Source organism: Ceratotherium simum, chromosome X, assembly GCF_057802395.1.
Source record: "Ceratotherium simum simum isolate JZ-2026a chromosome X, ASM5780239v1, whole genome shotgun sequence".
In the NCBI taxonomy this organism is placed as follows: domain Eukaryota; kingdom Metazoa; phylum Chordata; class Mammalia; order Perissodactyla; family Rhinocerotidae; genus Ceratotherium; species Ceratotherium simum.
Genome location: NC_141940.1, coordinates 92,420,541 through 92,442,258, shown reverse-complemented (window position 1 = coordinate 92,442,258; position 21,718 = coordinate 92,420,541). Strand labels below are relative to the sequence as shown.

The window sequence follows — 21,718 nt, the reverse complement described above, 5'->3', positions numbered from 1 at the left end:
ATTGTAATAAAAAGTATAGAAAATAAACATCCTATACATAGAAAATATATACATCAGTTCTACTTTGTCTACATTGACTATTTAATATAGCTTTTAAAATGCATTTCAAGTTCAAAACAGTTCTCACTTAACATCTCTATAAATCTCTTCCTGCAGCTGCTAGTACTTATGTGTCTTATTTATTGGAGTCTACAAGTGTGGTTATCTTTTCTACTATTCAGATGATTTTAGTAGAAGGTATCGTGGATCCACCATTAAATGTTTGTCACTGATGAATGACTAATATGAAATTAAATATTATTCTTTATATAGTTTACTGCTTGGGAGGAACATGGGGTAGAACCAGTGGAGTAAGGAGAAGAATTAATTTTGCATGTAAAAGTTATAATTAAGTGATATGGAACTTTAATACTGTAAATACCCTATAGTTCTTTTTCTTGAAAGACTATTTCAACTTGAATGTTTAAAATACCTTCTGGTCTGTGTTTTATTTTCCATTACTTTTCATTATTTTCTCTCTCTTGTTTTTGACTATTCAGCTGTTATTTTTAATTATTCTGACATAGACTAAAGCAAAAATTGCATCTTTTTCATATTTTATTATTTTCTTTTTATTGCCTTTTGGGTCCACATTGCTGGCAGCATTTTCCTCAGTGGCCTACAACATGGTAACTACTGTAATTAATCTTAACTGCCTTACAAGATTTTTTCATGTCAGTAACTTAAAACCACATTGGATGATCTCTAAATCGGACCAAATTCTTCTAAAGCATATAGTGAGATTCCTGAATTTCTAAAATTTGATTCTTTAGAAATTTAAGGTTTTTTTGTTAGTCTTTTTGTCTAGATGTTATACTATCATTCGCTTCAACTCTGGGCCTAAAGAAAATAGGCATGTTTTAATATCCAGATCAAATGCCATACTGAGCTCTCCTTAGACACGGTGCCTTGGCTCGCTGCCCATTTGTAGTGCTTTCTACCTGATCCCTACTCGGCTGCTGGGGTCTCTGTCCTGTTTCCTAGATACTGCTGCTGCCACTCCCCTGGAGCAGGGTCTTTCTGCTTCTTCCACTCTCTGTAGACTCAGGACAATTGCTAGAAAATGGGGGAAAATTTAGAGGTCCAAAGCTAACATCATGGACTGTATGGGACCTAAGGGTATTCTGGAGGAATATTGTCAGAAAGAGTTCCATGGAGGTGCAAGTTATAAACTGTACAGTAGCAGTTACCATAAGTTTTCATTAATAAAGTCTTATGCTCTGGGTACCTAGGTGTGATTGTGTTTCTTAATATATTAAAGATTGTAATCTTCCATCTCAGTTTTGAGTTATATATAAACATTCACTTCAGAATTTTTGAGTATATTCTTAGAGTTTTAGTACATTCTTATAGCTTTATTTTGAGCTTTTAAAAACTTTTAAAGACAATTTTGCCTTATTGTAGAAACTTAATCTTTTGTGTGTGTATAATGTTGTAAATAGCTAGATACATCAAAACGCTATAGACTCCTGGGGTTGTTTGGGTTATTTCACTAAATCTAGGCCTCAATTTATTAACGAAGAGACAGAAAAATGCTCTGATAAATTGGAGATAAAAATCTTCTGAGGCTTAGAGAAAAGTCAAGACGGCAAATGATAGGCATCATGTTGTTTGCCATTTCTGTTCTGTTGATGGTGTCCTGCCCTGGGTAGGAGTCCAGAACTTAGAAGGGAAAGTGACATAGGCACAAGAGACTTGATGTGTCTGGTCTAGAAACTTCGTAACCAAAGATAATTAAAGTACCTACAGAGTAGTTTTTCATTTCTTTACCAAATGGTGTGGGTAAATTTGAAAGTAAGTTTTAGCCAATATTTTAAATAATTGGGCAATGACTAATTTCTTCCTACTCTACTTTGCTCAGGGAAAGAGGTTCAAAATGGGAGAAAAGGATTTAAAATGGGATAATCTCTAAATCTTTTCCAATACCTGCTTCTTTCTTCAACGCCTTTTTCCACTTTGGATTGTTACATTAAAGTTTCATTATTTGGCTTAAAGTGTTATAAACAATGTTGGACACTTACATATTCAGAAGATAAAGTCTGTTCCTGTTATCCACAGCTCTGTCCTTTGTGTGAGAATTGATGTGTATTTTCAATGGAAAAAGCTTGTAGCCGTTATATAGGCAACTACCTACATCACTTCCTTCAGAGAAATTCCTATTTGTTTCAGACTTGACCTCAGTAGGCACAGAGTCAGTGTTTGAAATACAATAAGAAACTGCCAGATACAACTTGATTGTATGGTTTATTCTGACTACCCTCTTATTTTTCACATAGGTAGTTGGTTTTTAAAAAGTATTGGTTATTTTTAATCTCGTTTGGTTCCTCTTAGTGTTGCAGTGGTTAGTGCTATACATCAAAAGGCAGTTATAATACCTTTGCTTCTTTATGGTCTAAAATTGTAATTGCAGCATTCGGTGGTTGAATCAATATCAGCTCCCTTAGTCATGCCTCACCTTTTTCTTTTCTAAGATAAAGGCAGCTGCATTTTTCATTGTTTTACTTTCCCATTTGCCTTTTTTCTTTTAATTGTTATAGAATTATAGATATGATAGAGGCAGAATTCTGCTACTCTACCAAACCCTGTTTCCAATCTCATTTCTTAACTTCAGAAGGTGCCACATTTAATTAGCACAAGATGCTCTTTTATGGCACGATTTTAATACTTGGTCCATATCTTCCAATTTCTTAAAATATTAATCATTTACTATACAGTACATCCATCTCCTTCTCTGAAAAACAAATTTTATGCATTCGGAGTTATGTTTTGTTTAAATTCCAAAGTTGAAGAGTGGCAGATACACAATTCAGCATGAAAACTAATTATTTATGTGGATATTATATGTGAATGTTTTATCTTGCGTTGGTTTAATTGTAATACTTGAATTGTTTCTGTACTAGTCTCAGCCAAGTATTTTCTACTTCCATGGAGTTTATAAATTAGTACCAATATTATACCTGAATTTAAAAGCCTAAATGTATCATATTTATCTTTAAATGTACAGGGCACTCAAGCTTTGTGGAGAGATGTTGAAAACTGGTATAGAGTAGAATAGTCTTTTATTTAACCTTTAACCTTAATTGTTAGTTGAACTTAAAGTTTCGCTTTAATAACTATTTCACATACTTTTTTGAAAAAGTCAGTTATTTTAAACTTAATTCATTCCTTTGAGACCTGCTATGAACTCGCTTGTTTTTACTTCGAGTTGTAGTCGAGAAAATAAGAAAGTGACACCCCTGATGCTTTTTAGTGTAAGATCTCAAAAGTGTGTAGCAGTGGAATTTTAAGCCTTCGTTTTCATTAGTGCCAACCAAAACAGGCTGATTTGTAAGGTTTTTTCAGTTTGGCAAAAACATAGCAAAATAAGGAAAATTAATTTTGTTTCAGACTATATTATTCTATAATTAATGATGAGAAACTGCTTAATTTCTTCTTCAGTAAGTAAAATTACTAAGTTTTTAGCTCCCCAACATGATTATACTTTTCAGATTCTTAGCTGAAATTTTAATATGTTAAGAGTACTTGATATTTTAATGCACTGATTATATTTGAACTTGGAATATTTGGGTGAGGTAGGTTGGTTAACCTGGAATGATTTGAAAGCTCAAAATTATATCTTGCTGATTTTATGAGTTGGGTAGAAACTTGAAGAAATTGGAAATATTTTTCTTTTTTTTCTTAACTAAAAGAATTACAGTTTGGGAATAATTCTACCATATTTTAAGATTTATAATTTAACAAACATGATGCCTTCATTGAAGGAAAAGAAACCCCAAATACTAGTAAGTAATAATTATATAGAATGTTAGAGAATGGATAGCAACTATACACCTCATTTAAAAAATCAGTATAATTTGCTATAAAATTTAATAGATTGGAGTCATGCTGAGTTTTGTTAGTCAAGGGGTTACATAGAAAACTTCATTCCAGATTTGAGGAAGGAAAAGGTCTTTTAGGTTTGAGAGTGATCACAAAGATATTCTGGTTATAATTGCTGAGATGAGACATAGGAAGAGAGACATATTCCATTTTTACTATTATATAGACCTTTTTTGGTCAGGTTATTGTTTTAATATTTAATGGGAAGAATCTGGTGGTGGAAGATGGTAGAGAGAGAAAATTGGAGTTCGTGTTTGTTCTTCAGCTGAAGAAAATTACGAACAAGATAAGGAATGTCATCAATAATTCATGTGTTGTATCTTTTCTATTATTTTTCTTCAGTGGGAGATACAGGAATCAAGCTAAGTATTTGCTGAAATTAATGATTTTTCTTAGTTTTTTCATGATGGATCCAAATCTCATGGATTTATGCAACTGCCCAGTAATTTAATTAGGACTTAATTCATGATTTTTTTTTCTGTTTTCTAAATAAATGTACAGCTGATTTATTCTCCCTTCTTTTTTTCTTAAGGAATCTAGGTAAAAATGGCTTATCTAACAGTAGCATTTTATTGGATAAATGTCCGCCTCCAAGACCACCATCTTCACCATACCCTCCCTTGCCAAAGGACAAGTTGAATCCACCTACACCTAGTATTTATGTGAGTCTGAATTGACTGACTAGAAATAAATCAAACCAGTGTTTGCACGTACCTGTCTTTCATAAGATCTTGCTTTAAATCCATATGGATGCCCTTTAGGAAACATTAAAATTATTGGCAGCAACTTGAATGTTTTGGGGGGAAAAGATTTGGTAATAGCATTTAAAACATGCTTTCTCAGCTATTAACTGTGATTACATTAGAGTGGTGAGAAATACTTTTTACTGCCCCCACTTTTGAGCAGTATTAGGTAAAAGCTACCTAGAAGTGTAACTTTTTTTTGAGTGAACTGGGTTTTAAATCTGCATTCTACTGGTTGTATGGACCTTAACGTTCATTCTGTTTTATACATCTACAAAAAAAAAAAATATATTATTTACCTTCATGAAAAGTGTTTGAGACCATAAAATGTGATAATAGATATGTCATTAAAAAGTTTAATAGATTATTTAAAACTGGATATTAGTTTTACTTTATGGACATTTAGACATCTGATATAGGAAGGTGATAAGAGTTCAATCAAAGCAACTCTCATGTTTTTCCCGCCTCCTGGGTCCTCCTACCCCATTTCTTTCCATCCTCCCACTTCTACCCCAAATGAAAAAGTTTTAAACCATAGTCTGTTTTTGGAGATTCGGCCCTGTTTTTCCCTTCTAGAGGCCAAATGTTATATTAATTCTTTCTCCAACCAATATTTATTTATTGATCCTTTAGTATGTAATGGAAGCACTGGGATAGATGGGTAATAAAACTTTTAAACTAAGGTCTGAGAGGGGGAAATGCAGAATTAAGATTTTGTCTTTTATGGGGTCATCTTCTTTAGCCTGCTTTCATTTTGATACTATTTTTTAAAACACTTGGACCTTTTTTCCTTTTTTTCTCTTTTTGTGATTAAAAAAACACATAACATAACATTACCATCTTAACCATTTTTAAGTTCATAGTTCAGTACTGTTAAGTATATTCTCATTGTTGTGAGACAGCTCTCCAGAACTTTTTCATCTTGCAAATCTGAAATTCTATGCCCATTAAAAAAACAACTCTCTTTTGTCTGGTCTCCCCAGCCCCTGGTAACCACTTTACTTTCTGTTTCTATGAATTTGACTGCTTTGGATGCCTCATATAAATGAAATTATACACATAAATTTTCTTTTGGTGACTGGCTTATTTTCACTTAACATAGTGTCCTCAAGGTTCATCCGTGTTATAGGATGTTCTTCCTTTTTTTTTGTCTTAAAAATTGAATTTTATTTTATTTTTTTTATTGTGGTAACATTGGTTTATAACATTATATAAATTTCAGGTGTACATCACTATATTTCGATTTCTGTGTAGGTTACATCATGTTCACCACCCAAAGACTAATTACAATCCATCACCATAGACGTGTGTCTAATACCCCTTTAGCCCACCTCCCTCTCTCCCTTCCCCTCTGGTAACCACCAAGGATTTTCTTCGTTTTTAAGGCTGAATAATAATTAAACGAATTTGATTTTGAAGTTTAAATTTTATTTCTCCCGCATATTTTTGTTCAAGATATAAAGGACAAGAGAGACGTATGTGGTTACTAATTACAACTAGGATCAAAAGACAGTGATAAAATGGTATAAAATAGAAATAGCAGCACATAGGATACATTATTTAAATTGTGATAAATAATGAATACAAATTTGGCATAATATTTAAATGAAAGGTTTATTTTCTAGAGAGCTAACCACATGTTTTAATTTTACAGTTGGAAAATAAACGTGATGCTTTCTTTCCTCCGTTACATCAATTTTGTACAAATCCAAACAACCCTGTTACAGTAATACGTGGCCTTGCTGGAGCTCTTAAGTTAGGTAAGCTTTAAATAAGAAAAAGGAAAAGTTTGTATAATTCCTTTGCTATCTATTAATTTTTAAAGCACTGTCAGAAACTTATTTGTATTTATTTTTTCAGTTTTTCACATTTTCATTTTAATATTTTCCTGGCTCTGTGTGTGGGTGGGTGGGTGTGGGTGGGTGTCTATGTGTCAGTGTATCACTTCTTTAATCCATAATGTGAAGATACGATGATGATACTGGTTACTGGTGATTTACTGGTGGTTTTTTAATTTAGTTTTTATTTTGGTTTAGTTATGTAATTATTTAGGTTGACTAATAGCAGAAATTTTTAATGTAAAATTTACATAAAATTTGATGCTACCAATATGTGCTATAGCCCCCTAAGTAGTTCTTGGCACCTTCAGAAATTAAATAAATAAGTGAAAGGTCAGTCCCTGGCCCCTTGATTCTGCCTGTGTTGATGACATGATGATTAGGTCCAGGGCTTCAGTGTGTGGTTGTGCAAAGCTGGCATGAAGCTCAGGGCGTACAGAGGCCCAGCTAAAAACGCTTCTACCTTTTAGCTGTTGTGAATAGTGTTTCTATGAACATTCATCTACAAGTATTTGTTTGAATACCTGTTTCCAGTTCTTTTGGTTATATACCTAGGATTGGAATTGCTGGGTCATATGGCAATTCTTTGTTTAACTTTTTGAGGAATTGCCAAACTGCTTTCCACAGTTTCCACAACTTTTCAGTTGTATGATGGAAAGGATAGCTGGTTGGTTTTTAGGGGAACTGGATAAAGTGCCATAAAATGTTTTCCTTTTTCTTTAAAAAAAAAAAGCACTTTTAAAATATTATTCCAAATATGATTTTTATCTATTAACTATGTTTATTTATTTATGAAGACCTGGGACTTTTCTCTACCAAAACTTTGGTGGAAGCTAACAATGAACATATGGTGGAAGTGAGGACACAGTTGTTGCAGCCAGCAGATGAAAACTGGGATCCCACTGGAACGAAGAAAATCTGGCATTGTGAAAGTAATCGATCTCATACTACAATTGCTAAATATGCGCAATACCAGGCCTCCTCCTTCCAGGAATCATTGAGAGTAAGTATTTACTTCCTGAAGATTTTTTTATTTTGGAGATATTTTATTATTTTATATTATTTTATTTTGAAAGGGCATATTACTTTTGTAAGCATCTCATTGTTTTATAGTTATATAAAATACTTTATAAGTACTATCCAGTTCGCTCTTAGAAAAGTCTAAGTAAACCTATGGGTTGATAAAGTAAATATTATTACTGTCTAGTGAGATGTCTCCCTCATCTCTGGAGTATTTCTGTTTAGAGCAGGGTTTCTTAACCTTGGCATTATTGACATTTTGGGTTGGATAATTCTTCATTGTAGGGGTTGTCTTGTGTATTGTAGGATGTCTAGTGGCATCCCTGGCTTCTCCTCTCCTCACTAGATGCCTATAGCACATCCTTTATCCTCCACCCCAGTTGTGACAATCAAAAATGTCTCCAGACATGCCAAATGTCTCCTGGAGGGCAAAATCGCCGCTGATTGAGAGCCACTGATATTATAAGATACACTGAGTTTCAAGTTTGCTTTATGCTTGCAGAGTCCCTAGTCTTGGCCTGCCCATTTTTCTCCTCTACCAGGTTAGTATTTATCTGATAGATAACTCCTCCATGAAGCATTAGTGTTGTTCTTAACCAATTTCAGTGTGAAAGAGAAAACTGAGGGAGAGGCGTAAATTATTTCAAAATATATAGAAAATGAGAAAACAAAACTCTGAAAGATAATGAGAGGATTATTATTAAAAGACTCATAGGCGTTTCAGCAATGAAGCGTTACTAAAATCCTTTAGCACTGTAACGAGAACTTTGTGAATTCTCCCACAAAGAGAATATAAAACATCCACAAAAATGAGTTTACTAAATGTATTACTCAAATACTTGTCTGTACTACGTTGTTCTGTATGTATCCTGCAGCTGAAACTTAATATGTGCCTGGAAGTCTTTAATTTGTAATTCATTAGATTTGCTTACCTCTGTTTAAAATTCTGCCCTGAGTTTGTATTTTCAATCAAGGCAACATTTGTACCTGTGAATTATATATTTGTGTTCCTTTCTCACTACCACTCCCTATATCCTACAGAGAAATTTATCTAATAAAAACTGTCCTACAACTTTTATGAGTTGCAGTGAATTCATTGTCCATATAAATCTCTATAGTTCAAACTTTTGAGATACTTCAACTGTATAGTAGTATTATGGCCAGAATAGAAGAGATAATAAGCCAGATTCAGAGATCATCAATGGAAAATTTGGAGGAAGAGTTGAAAAGCAAAGATAATAAGAGGCAGAGTATTTAAATGGAAGGGGATCCATAACCAAAGAAAGGATGACTTTTTCTGTGCTTTGGAGGCATGGACCATTACATGTGAAAAATTATCAAATGTTTAGAAACTATACATATAAAGGGAGGGAGGGAGGCCAAAATGTCACTTAAGTATTGCTAACTCAGAAATTGTAGGATAGTGTTAAGAGATACCATGTCTGTGACACAAAAATTGTAAATACTAGTAATATTTACATTGAAAAGCACCAATATTTATTCAGTACTTAATTTCCTTACTAATGCTGTAAATGTTTTATCGTTCATGTGTAAATTCATTGTGCAAAAAAAGATTTAACTTTTAAAAATCTTTTTAAAAAAGATTTCTGGAACAAATGGAACTTCTTCCATTTGTCTGTAATCAAGAACAGAGAACATCTTACCCTCAGCCATTATACATGTATAGTTACATACAAATGCACACTGCTAGTTTAGAAAATTTATAGTCAAGATTGATATTTTTTTTTTTTTGAGGAAGATTGGCCCTGAGCTAACATCTGTTGCCAGTCTTCCTCCTTTTTCTTTTTTCTCCCCAAAGCCCCAGTGCATGGTTGTGTATCCTAGTTGTAGGTCCTTCTAGTTCGTCTATGTGGGATGTCACCTCAGCATGGCTTGATGAGCGGTGAGTGGGTACATGCCCAGGATCTGAACCTGCGAACCCTGGGCCGCCGAAGGAGAATGCGTGAACTTAACCGCTTGCCACTGAGCCGGCCCCAAGATTGATATTTCTTAGGCCTTTCAACTTTCCTTAAATTTTCTCTCTTCTTGAAAATGGGGCAAGAATGCGAATCTATAGTTTTTCCCTTTATAGAAGAAAATTAATAAGGAAGAACTCTTAGGAAAACTTTGTAGTTGGTGGAGAAGATTGGATACCATACCAGTGAGCATTGACTTTTCTTGGGTTTTTATTTAATGTGGTCTTTGAAGAAATTTTCATGAGAGAGAGGCCTATAGAAACTTAGTTTCAAAACATAGATAATACCATTAATCTAGATGTGAACTTTTCAGTTGTATGATGGAAAGAATAGCTGGTTGTAGAATACTAAACTGGAATGCTTTTTGCTTAATCTGTAGGAAGAAAATGAGAAAAGAAGTCACCATAAAGACCACTCAGATAGTGAATCTACATCTTCAGATAAGTAAGTCATTTTTAATGTCCACTTAGTATTTCTGTTTAAGAAGCATGTTTCTAATATTGTCTCTTTTTTTAAGTTCTGGAAGGAGGAGGAAAGGACCCTTTAAAACCATAAAGTTTGGGACCAACATTGACCTGTCTGATGACAAAAAGTAAGTCTCTGTAGTAGTATTTCTGTGAAGTGAAGCAAAGAGATACCCTTTGCGAGATTGAGATTGTCTACAATTTGCTCTTCTGTTTCGTTCCTCGTTGATTTTCTAAGTTGATATGCAAGTTTTAGCTAAATTATTTGTGCTAGGTTATGCAATTAAATTATTTTCTTTGACTTAAAACTCTTGTACAAATTTTCATCAAGACCTTGACTATATGCTAATTACACAATCATAAAATTATATTTTATGATTAATAATATATTTTATGATTAATAGTATAAAATAATTTCTATAACAGAATTATACAACAATTATAAATATAGGAAGTCAAGTTTTCTTTCATTTTCTTGGTGAATAATTTTTATGCTGCTTTTTTTTTTTTTTGAGGAAGATTGGCCCTGCGCTAACATCTGTTGCCAATCTTCCTCTTTTTTTTCCTCCCCAAAGCCCCAGTGCAAAGTTGTGTATCATAGTTGTAGAGTTGTAGCTCTTCTATGTGGGATGCCACCTCAGCATGGCTTGATGGGCAGTGAGCAGGTCTGCACCCAGGATCCGAACTGGCGAACCCTGGGCCGCTGAAGCAGAATGCACAAACTTAACTGCTACGCCACCAGGCCGGCCCCATATGCTTCTTTTCATTACGAAGTTTTCTTTGGAAAAATTTAAAAATTTAAATATTCCAGTGTTTCCTATGCAAAGTAAAATATTTATAGATTTGATTGTTTCTCTGATTGAAACACAAGGTTTTTAAAATTTTTTTTTGTTTTATTGAGGTCATAATAGTTTATAACATTGTGAAATTTCAGTTGTACGTTATTATTTGTCAACCACGATATGTATGTGTCCCTTTACCCCTTATGCCCACCCCCAACCCCCTTCCCCTCTGGTAACCACTAATCTGTTTTCTTTGTCCATTGAAACACAGGGTTTTTGAAGAAATGGTTAACTTCCACAAATATTTTTAGCAGGGTTTCACTCTTGATCTGTTATTTTATTGCAGGTGGAAGTTGCAGCTACATGAGCTGACTAAACTTCCTGCTTTTGTGCGTGTCGTATCAGCAGGAAATCTTCTAAGCCACGTTGGTCATACCATACTGGGCATGAACACAGTTCAACTATACATGAAAGTTCCAGGAAGCAGAACACCAGGTAACTTTTATGAATGAATACATCTCTTACAATTGAAAGATAGAATTAATCAAAATGTGAAACATGCAAAAGAGAACCAGATTCTTTCCATTTACAATGAATGAAACTCAAAGGATTATTCCTATTATAAGGCTTGACTCTTTAACTGTGCTCAGATTATTAAGATTTTTTCCCCTTTGTGTTTTGTAATAGCCCTGAAACAATAGCAATTTAGTCGGGAAAGGGGTCATTGGAGCACTCCTGGGAAAATAAGCCCCTGTGGCTTAAAGACTGTTGTTAATCCCGTCTACTGCAGGGTGACAAGATACAGTTTTTTCTAAATTTTTTTTTTAACTACAATCACAATAAGAAATATATTTTATATTATGATCTAGTGCACATGTATGTATACCACAACAGCTTCATAGAACAGTACATTTTCTAATTTATTCCCTTCTATTTCATTTAAAAAAGAAAGTATGGGTTGCATTCCTCTAATTGGGTCACAATGCAGTTTACAAAGCATTTGATGTGGAGACATTACTAGACTCATCCTGGTCTCTAGTCTGAACTTTACCACTAAGTAGGTTTGTCACTTTGGGCAAGTCACATTCCTTCCCTAGGTCTTTTTGTTCATTTGTGAAATGAATTACATTGGTTTTAGACTTAAAATTCTGTCCAACACTAATGTACCATCTGCTTTGTGCTCCCTTGGACTGACATGAAATTTTACAGGGTGATGTTCAGAATATTTAACAGTTAGGACAGACTGGTGATAACGAGTTCAGCTGTACCAATGCCTGTGGGCTGCATATCACCCTCAGGTGTTTCTGTTTGCTACTTGAAGCAGCCGTGGTTTGAAAACCAGATTGCTTCCTTCTTTGTCACCTGCTTATTGAATTATAGCTGAAGAATTGTTTCAAAATAGGCCTCTGCTTGCTTCTGGGTAGCATAGGTCAATGGTTCTCAGTCCTGGCCGCTCATTAGAATCTCCTGGTAAGCCTTTTTGAAAATACATAGTTGATTAATCTCTGAGGATTGGGATCCAGACATCAATATTTAAAAAAAAAAAAAAATAATGTTTCCCAGAGGATTCTAATGTACAGCCGGAATTAGAACCAATCGTTTCCTGTAGTTTTTATCCTCAGGCCATTGGAAGCCCAATTCTGTGATACTTTAATCCATAGTTGGATAAAGTGGAAATAGTTCTGGAATAAAGCAGAAGACCTATCTGCTCCCCACTCTGTCATTTAGACACCAATGTAAATACTGGGCAAGTTATTTGAACTCTATAGAGTTTGTTTTCCTTATGTATGTAGTATTGGATTGGTTCTATTAAGATTCATTTCGATTGAAAACTTCTCTCATCCAATTTGAATTATTTTATGCAAATAATATCCTCAAATCAAAAAGAATGCAGTTTTTTAAAAATTACAAATCAAGAGGAAAAGCATACTTGATAGATTACTTCTTTATCACTTGTGTCTGGTCTGTTTTGGGTTTTTTTGTTGGTTTGTATACAAGGCATTAGTTTTTCAGAAGTGTCCTGTGGAACCTTAAAGAATTCTCTAATGAATTCCCTTAGGATAGTGCTGTCCAATAGAAATAAAATGCAAGTCGTATATATATGATTTAAAATTTGATAGTAGTCACATTAATGTAAAATGAAATAGGTGAAATTAATTTTAATCCAGTATATCCAAATATTATCATTTCAACATGTAAAAGTTATTGGGATTTTTTACTTTTTCATATTAAGTCATTGAAATCCAGGGTGTACTTTACAGTTAGTTCATATTAACCACATTTCAAGTGGTTACCATATTGGACAACTCAGTCTTAGAAGAAATGTTGTATAGTTTAATTATTCAGTTCAATTTTTAAAAACTTATTTTCAATACTTTTTTTTATGGGGCAAACACTTTGTTCCTGGAGTTACATAGATAAATATGTGTTTCCTGCTTTAATGGACTTCATGATCAGTCATGTATGTTCTAAGCTGTAGAGATGCTCTCAGGCTCCACCCTGAAAGATTTTTAGTTAGATGGGATCCTAGCATCTCTAATTTTAATGAGAGCTAAATTTTGTTTAGCATTCCATTCATGCCATGGACAATTCCAACCATCTACCCGTGGTAAGAGACAGATGTAAGTATTAAGAGCACCATCTTCACATTATACTGTAATATGTAAATGACTCAGGATGTGGTGTGCACAGGGTGTGGCAAGAACAGCTACACCTTTTCTTTATTGAGGTAAAATTCACATAGCAAAGTTAACCCTTTTAAAGTGTGCAGTTCAGTTGCATTTAGTATAATCACTATGCTGTGTAGTCATCACCTATGTGTAGTTCCAAGACATTTGCATCAGCCCAGAAGGAAACCCCATACTCATTAAGCAGTCACTCCCCATTCCCCACCTTCCCTCAGCCCCCTCCTGGCAACCACTAGTCTGCTTTCTGGCTCTATAGATTTACCTGTTCTGGATGTTTCATATAAATGAAATCATACAATATGTTGCCTTTTGTGTCTGGCCTCTTTCACTTAGCATGATTTTGAGGTTGGTCTACATTGTATCAATGGTCATTCCTTTTTATGGCTGAATAATATTCTGTTACATGGATATAGAACATTTTGTTTATCCATTCATCAGTTTATGGACAGTTGGTTTGCTTCCACTTTTTAGCTGTTGTGAATAGTGTTTCTATGAACATTCATTTACAAGTATTTGTTTGAATACCTGTTTCCAGTTCTTTTGGTTATATACCTAGGATTAGAATTGCTGGGTCGTATGGCAATTCTTTGTTTAACTTTTTGGGGAATTGCCAAACTGCTTTCCACAGCAGTTGCACCATTTTACATTCCTGCAAGCAGTGTACAAAGGTTCCAGTTTTTCCACATCCTCACTAACACTGATTATTTTGCGTTTTTTTTTTTTTTTCTTATTATGGCTGACCCAATAGATGAAGTGGTTTTTCATTGTGGTTTTGATTTTCATGTGTTTGCTGGCCATTTGTATATCTACTTTGGAAAAATGTCTGCTCCAGTCCTTTGCTCATTTTTCGAGTTGTTTCTCCTTTGTTTTTGAGTAGTAGAAGTTCTTTATATACATTCTGGGTATTAATCCCTTATCAGATATATGATTTGCAGATGTTTCCTCCTGTTCTGCAGGTTGTCATTTTACTCTCTTTGTGGTGTCCTTTGATGCACAAAAGTTTTTAATTTTGATGAAGTTCAATTTATCCGTTTTTTTCTTTGGTTGCTTGTGTTTTTGGTGTCATATCTAAGAATCCATTGCCAAATCCAAGGTCAAAAAGATTTATCCCTATGTTTTCTTTTTAGATTTTTATAGTTCTAGCTCTTATATTTAGATCTTTGATCTGTTTTAAGTTAATTTTTGTACATGGTGTGAACTAAGGGTCCAACTTCATTCTTTTACATATGGCTATGCAGTTGTCCCAGCACCATTTGTTGGAAAGACTGTTCTGTCCTCTGTTGAATGATCTTGGTACCCTTGTTGAAAATCAATTGACCATAGATAGATGTATGGGTTTACTTCTGGAGTCTTGATGCTATTCCATTGATTTATCTCTCTTATCTTTATCCCAGTCCCTCACTGGTTTGATTACTGTAGCTTTGGGGTAAATTTCAAAATTGGGAAGTGTGAGTCTTCCAACTTACGTAGTTACCTTTACTGTAGTTCTTTATTTCTTCATGGGCCTTTGAGTTACTATCTAGTGTTCTTTCATTTCAGCCTGAAAAACTCTCTCCAGCATTTCTTGTAGGGCAGATTGACTAGTGACAAACTCCTTTAGCTTTTGTTTATCTGGGAATGTCTCAGTTTCTCTTTTATTTATTTATTTTTTTTGGTGAGGGAGATTAGCCATGAGCTAACATCAGTTGCCAATCTTCCTCTTTTTGCTGAGGAAGATTGGCCCTGAGTGAACATCTGTACCCATCTTACTCTATTTTGCATATGGGACGCTGCCACAGCATGGCTTGATGAGCGGTGCGTAGGTCCACACCCAGGATCTGAACCTGCAAACCCTGGACCACTGAAACGGAGCATGCGAACTTAACCACTACACCACTGGGCCGGTCTCCTTTATTTTTGAAAAATAGTTTTGCCAGGTATAGAATTCTTGGTTAATGGGCTTTTTTCTTTCAGCAATTTAAATGTGTTATCCTATTGCCTCTGGCCTCAATGGTTTCTGGTATGAAATCAGCTATTTTATTGACAATCTCTTGCATATGACAAATTGCTTCTCTTTTCCTGCTTTCAAGATTCTGTTTGGCTTTCTGTAGTTTGATTATAATGTGTCTTGGTGTGGATCTCTTTGAGTTTATGCTACTTGGCAGTTCCTTGAGCTTCTTGGAACTCAAGGAACTTCTTGGAATTCATGTCTGTTGTCAAATTTGGGAAGTTTTTGACCATTATTTCTTCAAATAGTCTTACTGCCCTTTTGTTCTCTTCCTCTGGGACTCCCACAATACATATGTTAGTATAATTGATGGTGTCCCACAGGTCTCTTAGGCTCTGTTAATTTTTCTTTGTTCTGCTTTCTTTCTTCTCCTTAGAATGGATAGTTTCATTCGACCTATCTCCAAATTTGCTGATTCTTTCTTTAGCCTGCTCAAATCTGCTGTTGGAAATCTCACTAGTGAATTTTTTATTTGTTATTATGCTTTTCAGCTTCAAAATTTTATTTCCTGCCTTATTATAATTTCTATCTCTTTATTGATTATCTGTTGAGACATCGTTTTCCTTGTTTCCTTTGGTTCTTGTCCATGGTTTCCTTTAGCTCTTTTAAGCATATTTAAGACAGTTGATTCAAAGTGTTTGTCTAGTAAGTCCAGTGTCTGTGCTTCTTCAGGAATAGTTCTTGTTAATTTCCTTTTTTTTTTCCTGTGACTAGGCCGTACTTTATTGTTTCTTTTCATGTCTCATAATTTTTTGTTGAAAACTGACTTTTTGAGTATTTTTTTTCAGATGACTATATTCTCTATCAGATGTGGTCCCTGAAATCTGTTCCTTTAACATAGTGCTCTGCTAGTGTTTTGACATTTTGAATATTATAATATGGCAATTACAGAAATCAGATTCTCCTCCCTCTCCAGGGTTTGTTGTTGTTGCTTGTAGGCTATAGTTGTCTATTTGTTTAGTGACTTTTTCACAAACGCTGTGTTCCATGTCATGTGTAAGCACTGAAGTCTCCTTTCCACTGTCTGAGCAGTTAGCCAGTGACCTGACAGAGATTTCCTTAAATGCCTGGTGCCAGAAAAAGAAAGAAAAGGGGAAAAAAGAATAGAAAGAATAGAGAAAAGAATTCTCCAGATCTTTGCAGATTGCCTCTGTGTTGAGTCACTCCTCCTGCACTTAGCCATGCTGCTTACAATTCTACTTTAGCCTTTATCTCCTTGCTTGCGCCAAGCCTGAAGATCAGCAAGAGGTTAAAGTTTATGGTCTTCTTAGGTTTTTCTGAGCATGTGTCCTGCCCTGAATATGTACATGGCTTTCTAAATTCTCCAGTATTCACAGGAACTTTTCAAAGCCGTTATTCTCCCAAAATCTCATTACCCAGCTTTTCCTCCCAGGCCTTTGGCATGTATGTCTATTGTTTGCCCCAACCGGGTTTTTTTTTTTTTTTTTTTTTTTTGCCCCTGGTAGCTAGTATCTGTCACCTTGTTTATTTGTCTTTCAATGTTTTTGGGGAACCTCCTCCACCAAACTGTTTGTCCTGAAAGTTCTGAGGTACATGAAACAAAGAGAAACCCTTTATTTTTGGGGAAACTCCAGTTAGGTCAAGGCAGAAAAATAATTCTTTGGGAACAAGATCCATTCTGCTCTCTCCAGAACCAGGGACACTCATACTAGGAACACAGACCACTGTTTTTAAGTTCACTGCCACACCAGTGATGGGGGTGGGGATATGCTAAGTTAAAGTGACATAAAAATCTACTGTGTTTTAAGTCACCTTTCTTCTTGTTAAGCATTCACTTGGTTGCTGTAAACCATTGACTGTCGCCCAGAGTTCTTAAAAGGTTGCTTCTGACAGTTTTTACTGGATTTTATTTTTTGGTGTTTCTGGAGAGTTCCCTGCTCTGCCATTTTTGGGGACACCACTCCCACAGCTACTTTTTTTTTTTCTTTTTATGATGATTTATTTATTTATTTTTTATTTTTTGGTTTATTGTGGTAACACTGGTTTATAACATTGTATAAATTTCAGGTGTACATCATTATACTTCTGTTTCTGCATGGATTACATCATGTTCTCATGTTCACCACCCAAATACTAATTACAGTCTATCACCATGCCCATGTGCCTAATTATCTCTTTCACCCTCCTCCCTCCCCCCTTCCTCTCTGGTAACCACCAATCCAGTCTCTGTCTCTATGTGTGTGTTTGTTGTTATTATCTACTACTTAATGAGTGAGATTATACGGTATTTGACCTTCTCCCTCTGACTTATTTCACTTTGCATAATACCCTCAATGTCCATCCATGTTGTCACAAATGGCTGGATTTCATCGTTTCTTCTGCAGCTACGTTTTGAAAACTAGACTTCTTGCCTGTTTATTGATGTCCTAATACTACTTGTGAGAAATGGGGATTAGTTCACAAGGAAGAAATGGTAATGATGTCAATAATAGCTAATATTTATTACTTACCATGTATTAGGCACTGTTCAAAGTGGTCATTATTTCATTGAGCCTCAAAACAACCAGTGATTTATTGGAATCATCATTATCTAATCTTATATATAAGGTAACTGATTCACAAAGGTTTAGCAACTTGCCTAGGTTCACATAATGACTAAGCCAAGGAACTTGGCTCCAGAACCTAAGCTTTTAACCATAATTTTGACTGCCTTCCACAGAAGCTCTTACTGAATAAGTTTGGAGCTGACCAAACTTGACTCTAAAACTAGACTTAACACAGAAATGGCTATAATGATAAACAACTTACTACTACTAAAGCATTCTCTGTTGAACGTTTCTAAGGTTTCATTTCTAAAGACACATTTTTCTTTAGAATTTATAGTATGTTGATTGTTTTTTTTCTTTTCACATTTTAGGTCATCAAGAAAATAACAACTTCTGTTCAGTTAACATAAATATTGGTCCCGGTGACTGTGAATGGTTTGTTGTTCCTGAAGGTTACTGGGGTGTTCTGAATGACTTCTGTGAAAAGTAGGTTTCGAAACTAAATTTTCTTTAAACATGATTATTCAAAAACAGTAATTGTAAAGGACAGTTGCTAAACTGGATATCTTAATGCATATAACCAGTTTTCACTTACCATTCGGCAGAAAATTCATTTAAAATGATTTGATTCCAAACCTATTATTTTATGTTATTGGGAATACTTTAAGAAAGATGCCTTGAAATCATTCCAAGCAATAGTAACAGTCTTGAATTTAGAGGATAGAAAGCCCGAGTTTTTTATTAGGTTAATTAAACAGTTGATGCATAAATACTTGTTCATGTGAAAGATCTGCATTCCAAGAAAAATTGTTTTACTATAAATGGTTTTAGAAGTGGAAGGAATTCTATAATTGAGCACCTTTGTAGGTTGTTAATAACTCAAGCTTGAACATATTACTCTTGGCCATATCATAATGATATAAATTCTTTTTAAAACTACATTGGCAACTCTTCCTGTAAAGGAATTTTATAAAATTTAATCCACTGCTTCAGATTTTGTTTCCTATAATTGAAAGAACGCATGTAGTAGAAGTGTTCCTTTCCTTAAGATCCTAGAAATAGCCTTCATTTATTTTTTTTGTTTTGTGTTAAAGGGTACCTTAGAATTGTTTTCATTGATTTAAATTTAATTATTTGTCTAAATGGAAACTTACTCTCTTTCTTTTTTTAAAAAAGTTCTCCATTATGTAAGCACCTGATATTTTCAGTTAGTAATAACATTGGAAAGTTATTATGGTTGAAAACATAAATTAGAGATACATTCAGTATTATTCCCCCACTCCGATAAGATAAAGGGAAAAAAACTACCAAAAACATTTACGTATGAGAGACTTTGGAAACTAATTATACATATATTCCACATACTAGCTTATAATTTTTTATTTTGGGTTAAAGAATCTTTGCTATAGTAAGAAATGTAAATACAGTTGCAAAAAAAAAAAAACCCATATTAATCCAAAATTTCCTTATATAGAAGCAAAAGATGGTCAACTTTTATTGTCTTTGCTATTTAACATACAGGTTTCCTTCAATGTAAAAAAGCCAAAGATGTGGAATTTTAAAGTTTCAAATGCTCTGATGAAATAACCTGATCTACTTTAATCTGTACTTACTTTTATAGGCCAGCAGTCTGGGAGTAGCAGAGAAAGAACAGTGTCATGTAGGAAATCTCCATTGTGCTCCAGAAAGATTTTTATTTCTTAAACTTTGAGCTAGTAGTATATTATTGCAGCTACAGGACAGTGATTCTTGTTCAATATTTCTGAGTAGGGATTGGCTATTTTTAGGATTCAGTTTCCTTTCCTATCTAAATGGAGAGGTAACTTGGAAACAAAGATAATTAGAATAGGCAGATGATGTCTGAAAAGCTTGAACTTAGGGATAATAAAAATATTAAGTTAGTAGGAAGGGTTAGGTAAATTTAACTAAGTTGCAGAAATAGCACTTGCTACCTCACCACTTCAATGTAATTTTGTTTCACATTAGGATTGTTACTTTTGATATTAGCTGATATTGACCATGTCTGTAGTTTGTGTTATAACTTTAATATCTGTCTTGAAATAACCATTCATTTGTATGCTAAAAAGAATGCTTGCTTTTTTGTAAGTTTGATTTTTTTTTTTTCACTTTTTGATTATTTCGTGGTCTTGCTTACTTGACTGCTTGCTTGCTTTTGGATAGAAAGTTTCTCCAATTTTATGATGGCAACACATGGGTGATGTAGGGCTAGGATTTGTGTTTGTATAACCATATTTTGCTTTATAGGCAAGTTTTCTGGGCTATATCTAATTAGCCTTATCACAAATAGTAAGCCAATCCTTATCCTCTTGCAATTAGGCTATTACTGGCAGTCTGTTCTAGACTTCGAAGAGCAGCCTTGCATTTTTTTGAGGAAAAAAATAAGACTAAGATTCCATCTAGATCAGAGGTTGGCAAGCTTTTTCCATAAAGGGCCGGATAATAAATATTTTAGGCTTTGCAGATCATCTGGTCTCTGTCACAACTGTGTCATTGAAGTGCATAAGGAGTCATATATAATATATGAATGAATGAGCATGGCTATGTTATAATAAAAATTTCTTTTACAGAAATAGGCAGTGGGCTAGATTTGGCCCATGGGCCATAGTTTGCCAACCCTTGATCATGACAAGAAATTAAATTTAAACTAACGAAAATAATTTCAAGGTACGCCTTATCGTATCCTTGAGCACAAGACGCAGAAATAAAGTGAAGGCTATTTCTTAGATCTTCTGGAAAGGAACATTTCCAGTCTACAAGTTCTTCTTTCCCCAAAATGTGAAATCTAAAGTAGTTATTTGAATTTTATAAAACTCTTTTGTAGGAAAAGTTGGTATGTAGTTTAAGAAATACTTCATATCATATCATGACGGAGTAAGAAGAAACTGGATTTTAAAGTAAAAGCTTAGTAATATGATCTGTAGAATATTCCAAAGTATATTGGTGGTGGTGATGGTGATGATGATGATGGTTATTTGTACATCTGTATGTTTGTTCATTTTTGATCAAGTTTTTTTCAACTGTATAGTTTTAATCAACCAGTCATCAAAACTGCAGAGACTGACACTCTGTCCCCCTTTCCTGCTTAGGATTCAGAACAGCAGTAGAGACCATTTCTGTTTTCTACTTTCCCTCAGAAATTGAAGTTCCTGGTACTTACATCTGTCATAGTGTTCCTGTTTATGGATTTAAATGACTTGATGTCAACTCTACCTTTTAAAGATTTCTAGGTTCTCCAGGGAGAAGGGTTCAATCAAAATACCCTTTAGTGAAATGAAATGAAAAGTTAATATAAGTGTTACTTAAGAGTAGCTTTGGATTTCATTTGGATCTTTGAAAAATCAACTTAAGGTAGTAATACTGATCTTTGGATAAGTTATCCAATCCTTAACTCTAATTAATTTCACTCACTTTACATACAGCAGTTGTTATTGTACGAGCAATTAAGTTTCAGTGCAATGAATGAACATATTTTAAAAACTTTTCACATTGTTTTCAAGTCGTATAAGAAGCTTATTAAAGTACTTGATCCGTTTGCATTTTTTTTCTTATTTCAGAAATAATTTGAATTTCCTAATGGGTTCTTGGTGGCCCAACCTTGAAGATCTTTATGAAGCAAATGTTCCAGTGTATAGGTTTATTCAGCGACCTGGAGATTTGGTCTGGATAAATGCAGGCACTGTTCATTGGGTTCAGGCTATTGGCTGGTGCAACAACATTGCTTGGAATGTTGGTCCACTTACAGGTATTTTAAAGAATATGCTAAAAAAAAAAAAAA

At 34.3% G+C, this 21,718-nt stretch overlaps 1 protein-coding gene across 14 annotated transcripts in view; it reads left to right on the top strand.

Annotated features, from left to right (window-relative positions):
- KDM6A (lysine demethylase 6A) overlaps positions 1 to 21,718 on the top strand; it is a 199,999-nt gene that overhangs the window by 157,331 nt on the left and 20,950 nt on the right. For all 14 annotated transcript variants that reach the window (XM_087427103.1, XM_087427099.1, XM_087427102.1 and 11 more), the window contains 8 exons: positions 4,451 to 4,580; positions 6,316 to 6,421; positions 7,297 to 7,502; positions 9,875 to 9,939; positions 10,013 to 10,087; positions 11,088 to 11,236; positions 18,294 to 18,408; positions 21,498 to 21,685. In XM_087427103.1, the coding sequence (XP_087283229.1) occupies positions 4,451 to 4,580; positions 6,316 to 6,421; positions 7,297 to 7,502; positions 9,875 to 9,939; positions 10,013 to 10,087; positions 11,088 to 11,236; positions 18,294 to 18,408; positions 21,498 to 21,685 (1,034 nt within the window). The remainder of the gene's footprint in view (positions 1 to 4,450; positions 4,581 to 6,315; positions 6,422 to 7,296; positions 7,503 to 9,874; positions 9,940 to 10,012; positions 10,088 to 11,087; positions 11,237 to 18,293; positions 18,409 to 21,497; positions 21,686 to 21,718) is intronic.